The 10,095-nt window shown below is 40.7% G+C and overlaps 2 protein-coding genes across 3 annotated transcripts in view; one reads left to right on the forward strand and one right to left on the reverse strand.

Moving 5' to 3' along the window:
• The window catches only part of LOC115238240 (excitatory amino acid transporter), a 10,512-nt gene extending 5,205 nt beyond the window's left edge, over positions 1-5,307 (forward strand). The window contains exons 7-11 of one of the 2 annotated variants that reach the window (XM_029811877.1): positions 1,440-1,634; positions 1,730-1,864; positions 1,967-2,075; positions 2,216-2,350; positions 2,595-5,307. In XM_029811877.1, coding sequence (XP_029667737.1) covers positions 1,440-1,634; positions 1,730-1,864; positions 1,967-2,075; positions 2,216-2,338 — 562 coding nt within the window. In that variant the 3' untranslated portion in view covers positions 2,339-2,350; positions 2,595-5,307. The remainder of the gene's footprint in view (positions 1-1,439; positions 1,635-1,729; positions 1,865-1,966; positions 2,076-2,215; positions 2,351-2,594) is intronic. The other variant, XM_029811876.1, reaches the window with a different exon arrangement.
• Positions 5,308-5,462: 155 nt separating this feature from the next.
• LOC115238244 (protein dachsous) overlaps positions 5,463-10,095 on the reverse strand; it is a 310,168-nt gene continuing 305,535 nt past the window's right edge. The window contains exons 16-17 of the mRNA XM_029811895.1: positions 8,983-9,439; positions 5,463-8,843 (exon numbers count right to left, since the gene is read on the reverse strand). Of these exons, the coding sequence (XP_029667755.1) occupies positions 6,524-8,843; positions 8,983-9,439 (2,777 nt within the window). The 3' untranslated portion in view covers positions 5,463-6,523. The remainder of the gene's footprint in view (positions 8,844-8,982; positions 9,440-10,095) is intronic.

Here is a 10,095-nt window from a genome sequence, read left to right on the forward strand (position 1 = left end):
AGGTATGCAGTTCCGGGTAACACTTAGAATGCTGATACTTCCGGTTTCCGACCATCGATATATACGAAGTTCCGGAAACTCGTTGCCAAATCTTTTAGGGTAACGTAAACGGAATTTCGTCATCGCGCAAATAATATATTATCGTCGCGAATAAGAAATTCTAGAGAACTTTCAAAGCATTGTCTGCGTTATCACGAGAGTAAAACTATTCGGCAATGATGTTGCCTAAACCGGAGATCTGCTGACTCCGTGTTACCTGGACTGATTCGCGGCGTGGAAGTCTGCTAGGGACTCGTGATCGGTATCTTTAGACTCTTTCTTCGTAATGACAAGGAAGAGGAAAAAGAAACTGCCAAAGGAGGCCTCCACGCCAAAGTATATGATTTAACATAAGTACTTAAAGTACACGGTTTTTTTAAAAAAACAGATTGGCGGAACTGAAAAAATATTGGTTGCTTGTGTGTCGAGCTCGTTCTTGCAGGTACGACGAGGACGTTGATGACCGGCTGTACTGCTGAACAACGTGCGATTATTTGCCTCTTGATAATTCATTTTTAAGAGTCACACAAAGCAACGATCATTTTTTCAGTTCGCACTACGAGTCATCCTCTGAAATCTTACCCCTTTTTTATTCGCAAATCCAACACGTACGTTTAAAATATATTCGAAAAACTCATCCCGCACAATCCACAATCTATCCGTTATTCCTCTATTCCCGTTTACTGTCCTCTATTATTGTTTTAGCAGTGCCTATATTGTTTTTGATCCAGCTAGGTCTTATACAGTTGTATCTAACTCAATCTGTTTTCTCTGTGGATTAACTGTTTCCAGAAAAGAGCGTACACAACTGTGCGTACACTGTGACTGACTGAGAAACTCTGTTCTCAGTGTATCTGAACAGAGACTGTATGAATATCATGATGATGTATTAGAACACGCACTGCACGCGGCCTTTTGCAGGTGGTTGACTTTGAGAGACCGAGGGCTTGGTAAGTAATTGATGGCCGCAACATGAAGGTATATACGATTGTCTGTTACAGAATTCAACAAGTAACGCGGTTTCTGGCGGATATCCTGCGGATTGTGATCTAAGCTAATCCCGATTAATTTTTCAGGTTGTTCTCACGGTCATTCTGGCTGTTGCTCTGGCACTCTGTCTACTATTTGCAGATATTTTCCGTAATTAATATGCGTCGATATTAATTCCGAATATTCTCTATTCATACACACCATTTCTCTGCCCCCTTCTATTCCGTTTTGTTCAATTCAACCCTTGGTCAATTATATCTAAGAAATTATCGATAAATCATGCCGACATCTATCTCGTAAGTTGACGCCAGAATGACCACCGACTGCGGCAACAGGCGTCATGGAGTGTATCTTTCTACTATCATCGGAAGCGTGCCTTACCCGATCTTTGCTAACGCAGCTTTGTACAGGGCTGCTGCACTTCCTGTGACTTTTCGTCTGATGACCGAGAAGCTCAGAGTCGACCCTAGAGTTACCAGATTCGTCTTGCCAATCGGTTGCAATATTAACATGGATGGTACCGCGCTCTTCGTCGCTGTGGCCAGCATATTCATCGCCCAGATGAATGGTATTTTTCTGGGTTTCGGGGAGATTATCACCGTTATGTAAGTCTTTCAAAAAACTTTTTTACATATAATCATACCGCCAAAAATATATATATATTATATTCATGGTTATTTCATCATTCTGTTTTGCGAAGTCTGACGTCCACCGCCGCTTCTGTGTCGTCGGCCTCGGTACCAAGTGCTGCGCTTGTCCTGCTGTTGGTCGTTCTAAGCGCCATTGATGCTCCCGTTAATGACGTTTCTCTTTTATTCGCGATTGATTGGTTTGTGTAAGTATCGATATATGCACATTTACGTTCAAGACAATTATTATATCGATTGAAAAATATTAAGATTTATTGTTAATATGAGAATTGTTCTATATCTACTAGAGATCGGATAAGGACCACCAACAATATGCTAGGAGACTGTTACGCCGCTGCAGTGGTCGAGCAGCTGTCGAAAAAGGAACTCATGGCATTGGACGCAGCAGCCTATCAAGTAAAATACATAACTTAATTACTTTGCAATTAATAATGTATGTACATATTAGTTATCCGAAAAAAGTATGTCATTCGAAAAAAGAAATTTTTATTTTAACCCTGGTATTTTAACAATGCGCGATATTCATTTAATTTTAGTCGGAGACTGTGCTGCCAACTACTATCGCCAATGGATGTCTTTCGGCCAACAGGGTACCTGATCCTGACACCGTCGTCGTCGAGATGCAAGACGACGCACGAATTGCGGGGATCGCCAAGTAAACACGCTTGTTGGTAGGGCTAGGCTATCACTTTGTACGATCATAGTAGATCACATTGTTTCATTAGTAACATCTTTCGCTTTTGCGACTCACTGACTTATTTGTAGATCGGTAGTAAACAAAATGAAGACTTGACGGAATCAAAATCTTTGACGTAAAAATAATTTTAAGAGAATAGCTCTCATATACGATTTTCTTCTATCAAGTCTTCGGGTAAGCTGCAAATATATCCCTCAAACTACTTTTTTTCTTTTCAGCCTCGGAGTTTTGCACATGTCGAGAAGTATAACAGAAGAGACCGTTTGACTAATCGTTAACCCCACAGAATAATCCACATCGCGGAATCTTGTTGAAACAAGCGAATCGACTTCCCTGTTTAAACAAGCCTATTCAACGAGGATCAAAAACATACGTTGCGCCAAAGGCGTGTTTAGTTCCTCTGCTTCTCCTCGTTTTAATAATTTTCAAAGTTTGTAAAGATTTTCCGCAAAGAGTTCTACAAGAGGCGAACTGCGAGAACTCTCGTAGGAAATACAGTCGCCAATACAAGATTCAAAGTCAATAACAATGGGGAATGTGGTACGTGTGACGCAGGCACAGAGAGAGAGAGAGAGCAATAAGAATTAATATATTGTACTTTGAAACTTCGGTCGAGACTTTCAAAGACTCGAGGAGAAAGCGCGTTTCATTAATTACTATGAGACGATACTAACTGCGCTCGACGTTGTACAAGTAAAGAGTCGGTCCGGACTTGGACGATATAAATCGTCCAAGCACACACCACTCTGAGAAATTAAACTGGATTGGGAAAGAGATTTTTAATCGGACTTACCGACTCACACCCGAATAAACAATAGTTGATGATCGTAGATAAAGACTCATAACTACAGCGAATCACGGAGATTCTATTGCATCTTCGTAGGGCTCGATGACCGTTTCTACGATCGATCGCATAAACAGCGTCGAATGTGGTGCCTTATTTCGATGCGCCAATTACGGGTAGGCGCGATGAAAGTAAAAAAGTCTCTCGAGTTCTTTTTTTTTGGGTGTACCCTCGTGCCATGGTCATGTGTAGTATTAGATGCCAATCCCTGATGCTTTTTCGATGTCTTTAGAATGTCCTAGCCCAGAATACGGGGATTGAGCACGACTGTCTTCAGTGACGCGACAAATACGATTTTCTCTATCAGAGATAAAAAAATTTTTTACGGTGATTGGAGATGGAGCTTTATGTGATAACTATTAGATAGCTACATGTATATCTCTACATATCTAGAAAATACACAACAAATACATTTTTATTATCTTACATATGATTATAACGTACAGCTTAGAGACTGCACTCTGTGAAGACCACTCGCTTCTTATCGTGTATTGATTACGTCACTGATTACAATCCAAATCAAGAGAAGGAAATTAATTAACGATTACATAACAATAATGCATGTTTAGCAGAGATCAATATAGACCCCACGCAAAAGATACGACAAAAGAAGACTTACAACCGGGCATAGGACTTTAAATAGATTTTAGAAGTCATATCGAATTAACTATTGGACCATTAACTGACAGAAAAACTGGTGCATAGAACCACTTTAGGTGTTCTACTTTTGAAAGACGAATGTCTTTGCAAAAGAGTGCTTGAGACAGAAGTTTACTGAGACAGAAGTTTACTGAGACAGGTAAATATATATGGATTTTGTTATACAATATGTATCGGGGACATGCAATAAAAAAATTATATCTCTAGCATTTTAGCAATCAAATTTCGAAGAAAAATTTAATATGGGAGCAATGTTTGAAAAAATTTCAATAACTTCCGTTTTTATTAATCATAATTATAGATTTTTAAGATTCTGTCTCATCGCGCTCTTTTTTATTATAGTGCTCCCTTCCTCCTCCCTCTCCCCCTGCATAGAATAATATATCTTCCAGTATAATGTTGTCCACTTAGCAGCTTAGAATAAACAAAATTCGTGTTTTTTTTTCGATCCTATGTGGAAGACATATACTAATTCTTCTATAATCTAATGACGAAGAAAATGAGAAATTAAATAGCGCAGCTCATTATCGAGCGGCAACAAGACTGGCTACACAATATAAAAATAATCGTTTTGCTAGACATAACATAATCGGGTAAACGATTCCTATATGGTTTCGCTGATTCTAGGCACTAGATAGATAGGTCGATACGTGTTTCATCGTAGAGACTGTTTAAATGTACAAATTATTCGACATAGTATTATTAGAGCGTTTTCAATAATTTTAAATGTTGATCTATTCCTGATAAATTGCAATGCATTATTCAAATTTTCACCATGGATTTCTCCGGGGTGAATAAATGACATTATTTCATATATCTTTACGAAAGGAATTATTTGTTGTTACACATGTGGTTCGACCCAAAAACGAAAGCTACTTTAAATTAGATTATCTTAGCTTATAAATATTATTCAAAGTAATCTTTTCACCAAATATAAACTTAACCAAAGTAAATTGTAGATGCATGAATAGCATTTATATTTTACCATACATATATGGAAATTAATCATTTCTCAAAATAAAAGTAAATCAGAAATTAAAAACTTGAAATTTAAAAAATTGTAAAAATCAATAGTTATGTAAGAAACAGAGAAAAACGTTGTTAATTATTAATATAGAATAAGTTCTCTTTTCTATTTTAATTTAACTTATAATATAGCAGGTTAAGAGTTTTGTTCATTATGATATTAATTCTTGAATTTGTTTAGAACATCTTACCATTCCTTCGAGTGATATATCGGGTGTTCCTGTTGCTCGGCACGTTTTATGCTCAAGCATTGATAAAGTGAGACAATGCAATGTAATAGACATGGAAATAAAACGGGCAGAGATAATATGGAATAAACTTATCAAAATAATCTGAAAAATACATGTATACTTATAAGACTCAACGTGTTGTATAACAAGAAGCAGATTTATATGTGGAAACATTTTGTCTTTTTCATTAAATCAAATGTCCGTCTCTTCCTAAAAGCTTCCTAATTAGATAACATATTTTAAACGAAAGTTAAAAAATTAGTAATTAAATTAATTGCTTACATGAGATGAAGAGTTGGGCTGGATGAAAGAAAAAAAATCCTTCCTAAAAAATTCATTTATTTAAGGCCCACGTCGCGGTAAGGCCCTCGGCTCGGGAGAGTCTTTGTACACAGAGCAATTTATACAAAATATGATATATATTTATATATAATCAGTGCATATGTATATATGTACCTGGCTGAAATTTCATCCTCCGTTACATCGAAATTGCGCTCGGAAGACAGAAATGAAGTAACAATTAATCAACGAAATTATACGGGCGGCTTTAGAGATGCGCTACCACGAAATTCGGTATGATCAGTTCGCTCGTAGTAGCACGTTTTTTTCGATTCGAACGATATCGCCATGTTTGTATATCAATTCAATATTATAAAAGTAGATTATTACTGTACACATTCACGCAACAAACACGGCGCGATCATTCACAATTTCCGGTTTACATAAGAACAGTCTATCTTTTTGATTATGACAATATCATTGTTCACGTGAATTAATATTTACAATGCTACTTAATGACTAAACGCCGTCGCAGCCGGCAAATATTTACACACATTCCGTTCAGGAAGAAGTATTTCCTTTCAGTTAGCTATCGATTGTGATCCGAACAAAAGATACATCCGTATTGTATAATAAATACGGAATCGTCGAGACGCAATCACCGTTTTCCCGCTTACTGTTTCATTTCTATGAGTGAGATATGTTATTTTTATCATCCTCCGCAATGATATATATATGAATTGAAATTATCTATAGTACATATTTTGTTAATTAATTAAAAATAAAAATTGATCGCGGGAAGGCAACGTTTGCGTATAATGAGGGAAACAATTCGATCACTAAATTCTTTTTCGATGGCCGGTCAAATTAAAATTCCTAAATTAGAATCACTCGTTAATACCATACCCACAAGTTACATCACTCACACAGTCTAAGAAAGCAACATTCATATATTCAATCGCATTTAAACAATGTATATTAACAGGAATATCATTCGGGCACTGCTTTACACGAGGCATCGTATTATCTTACCAATATCGTTTACTCGGCGAGTCATCACTGAATTAACACTACTAACTTGTACGCACGAAGTAAAATCAAAGTGTCCTCAAATCCTCAGTTCGGCATCGGTGACGGGAATTCCTCGGTTGGCACTTTGACTGGATCTCTGGGTGGTGGGTGGTACGAGAGGGCTGATACTGGGGCTTCTCGTAGCCAAAGGTGATAAGGAGGGTGAGAAACTCGGACTTAGAGCGGCGGAAGGAAAAGTAGAGGCATCGTGGCTGATTGGTGACCTCGGCAGGATCCCTCTCGCTAATGCTGGTGCCGCCAATGACCTCGGAGCGACGGATGTGAGCAACGGCGGTGGCGGTGCTTTATGTACAGACTTGGTCTTGCCGCTGCTACCAGAGTTCCCACTCTGAACGCTGGCGGCGTCATCCTTCAACCTGGCGATCTCACTGAACACGTGGGCTAATGGTTGATATTGCGGTCCCCAATCTAATAGATAATCCCAATTGTATGAGCCGGTAAGTTCCTCCTCGCTGTGAACGATAGAGCTCAGAGAACCATTCATCGACGGTCCACCCGGTACTTCCAGACCCGAAGTGGGTCGTCCAGGTTCTCCAATCTTACCGTAGATCAACGTCGCTATATCCGCCTCAGTACTCGCTTCGTCTTCAAACAGATGCAGACTGTCCAGGGGAAGAGCTTCGGGAGGTCTCCTAGGCGTACCAGTTGGGGGATCCACGATGCCCAATCTAGCTAAATATTCCTGAGTATTGTGAACCGAAAGATCACTCGCGGAATCGCCGGTTTGCTGGCCCTCATTGATCATTCTGATCTCCTCGTCTTCTCCGTCATCCTCGGCGGAACCCCGACCAGAGGAACCCGACTGATCGCTTCCGGAAAGCTCGGAGGTAGCTTGTTGTTGCCCGGATTGACCGGATGTCCCGTATGGCGGTATTTCGTCGTACTTCGGAGGAGCAAATTGACAAGATGCGCTGCCTGCTCCTCCGGCGCTTCCGGAACTGCCGTTTCCGTTCACACCAACTCCGGTCACACTTCTAATCGGGATTGTATCAAATGCGCTTGGATCCACGTAGCTATTGGACGCAGTGGCGTTGCTTTCGCCATTCAGACCTGGTTTCGTGCCGGGTTTTTTGTGACGACGATTACGAATATGAAGATAAAGGAAGATAGCGCCAAAGGCGAGGATGAGAAGAAGGAGAGCAATCAACAGTCCTAGAACCCAATCGGCCAAGCCACTGGGAGTAGCCACAGCCATATTTGAGCCATCTGGTGTCGCTAATGTAATAGCCCCTCTAACTCCATTTGGCTCGTTGTCGTCCATTAAAATGATCTCTACTACCGTCATGTTAGACAAGGAGCCCTGTCTACCGGAACTCGCGCTGACTACCAATCTCGATGACTCTTCCACGCCCATATCGATATGCATCAACTTTTGCTTCACGATCAATGCGCCGGTAGTACGATTCAATTTGAAATATGGATGCTGAGATGTTAGCTGGTACACTACTCGGCCATCGGGTCCCTTATCACGATCGGTTGCCGTCACATGACCGATTATGGTGCCAGGTAATATCGGAATTCCGCTTCTTATTCCAAATCTATACATTCTTTCAGTAAACTGCGGAAAGAATTCGTCCCTCGAATCGATTTCTACCCTAACGCGCACCGCTGCAGAACGGCCACCCATATCTGTAGCACGTAACGTGAAAGCGTACCGATTCCGTTGCTCATAATCGAACACGGCGCGAGTGGTGACAATGCCCGACTTCTCGTCAACCGCAAACAGTTTCCAACTGTCGTCAATGTCGGAGAATCCGCTCGCGGCGGCGGAAACGATAGAGTAGTTCAATGATCCAAAAATGCCACGATCTAAATCCGAGGCACGCGCTGAGAATACGGTCGTGCCAATCGGCTCGTTTTCGCCGACAAACTCGAGATACTCAGAAACGGGGAACTTTGGCGAGTTGTCGTTTACGTCCTCCAGATGAACACGAAGTATAGCGAGCGCACAGAAAGGCGATACCGGATCGCTATCGCAAGCCATCACCACGAGGTTGTAGATTTCGGGCTCGAGGTCGCAATCGAGCGTGGAGTTCACCAAAATGGCACCAGTCATTCTCTCGACCCGAAAGAGACCGCCATCATTTCCTGAAGTAATGTCGTACATCAACGTAGCCGCCGCGCTGTCAACCAAGTCATCATCTTTAGCACGTAGAACGGCAATGGTAGTTCCGCGTGGAGCATCTTCCTTAATCGACACTTGATAAAGTTCTTTCAGGAAATACGGGTAATTGTCGTTGACATCTTCCACGATGATTGTTACTATTACCGATTCGTCTTCCATCGGTGAATCTGTCGTTATGTTCTCGGTTTTGCTGCTCAATCGCAATACGTATCTACAAAATTAAAATTATATGATTTTAGAAGTAGATAATTTATAAAATAAAATAAATTTAGCAAAAAAAAATGTCGAGAAACAACATTAAATCAAAATTTTGACGTACTGATTTAAATCTTTAAGTCATTGATATTTACCTATCCTTAGTCTCGCGATCAAGTGTCCTGGATAGGATCAGTCTGCCCCTAGATATCTCAAATGTTCCGCTATCGTCGCCCGCAACGATGGCGCCATCCAACAAATCTACATCGGACAGCTTCATCAATGTTGTACCCTTCGGTGAATTTTCTTTCACTGTGATCTTGTACTCCCGTCCTGGAAGGGCGTTCTTTAGACTGCTAAGTCGCACAACAACTGAGCATATTGACGATGCCGGAGGCTTGCCATAATCCTCCGCGACGATCGCCAAGTCCATTTCTTTTGGTATTGGCCTGGGTATTGCTGTGCGATTGACAGTCAGAACACCGGTCACAGGGTGTACCGAAAATCCTTTCACAGATCGCAATAGATAATATCGTATTCGGCTATTCTCCTCCGAAAGATCGTCGTCGGTGGCATTTACCGTCAGAATTTCCTGCAGATTGCCTCGCCCTTCTGAAAAAAAAAATCGATACATTATACAGTGAGCACACTATGTTAACGCAACCTCGTATGCATCTACCAAATGCAGCAATTTCCATGAGTAAAAAGAAAGATATTTGTAACTCTGTGAAATTATAAAGAGAAATCTGTCATATAAAGTCATATGAGATGGCATTTATTTATGAACGACAGAGACTCCAGAAGCACTCTCGCAGGATCGATTATCGAGTCGTATATTGTACGGAGAACCACTCGACTGGGACACATGAGAAAGATCGAGAGATCATGAGCACGAGCTCAAATATTTTCCGCATCTTCTTGTTGCGGATTCTTAACCACCGACCAGCACCGACATTATGCCTTTTTTTCTGACGACGAAGGATAATGATAAACCTTTTTGACACCGGACGGCAAATATAAAATAATAACCAGTTATATAAATCGCGCTGTACTATGGATCCGGTTCTCGATGGCATATACAAAAATCACTTCAATACGTTTCAAATCGCCGGATAACTCGATATTAACGTGGCAAGTTGTGGCCAGTGCACGAGGCCGATGGAAGAGAATCGAAAATATACTAGGAGAACAGAACTCCTTGAGAAGTGCTACTCCTGTAGGTTAATAACTCTCGTATATCTAATTAAAATTCACGATTTTAGGGAAAG

The sequence above is a fragment of the Formica exsecta genome, unplaced genomic scaffold (genome assembly GCF_003651465.1).
Source record: "Formica exsecta isolate Colony F162 unplaced genomic scaffold, ASM365146v1 scaffold33, whole genome shotgun sequence".
Classification (NCBI taxonomy): domain Eukaryota; kingdom Metazoa; phylum Arthropoda; class Insecta; order Hymenoptera; family Formicidae; genus Formica; species Formica exsecta.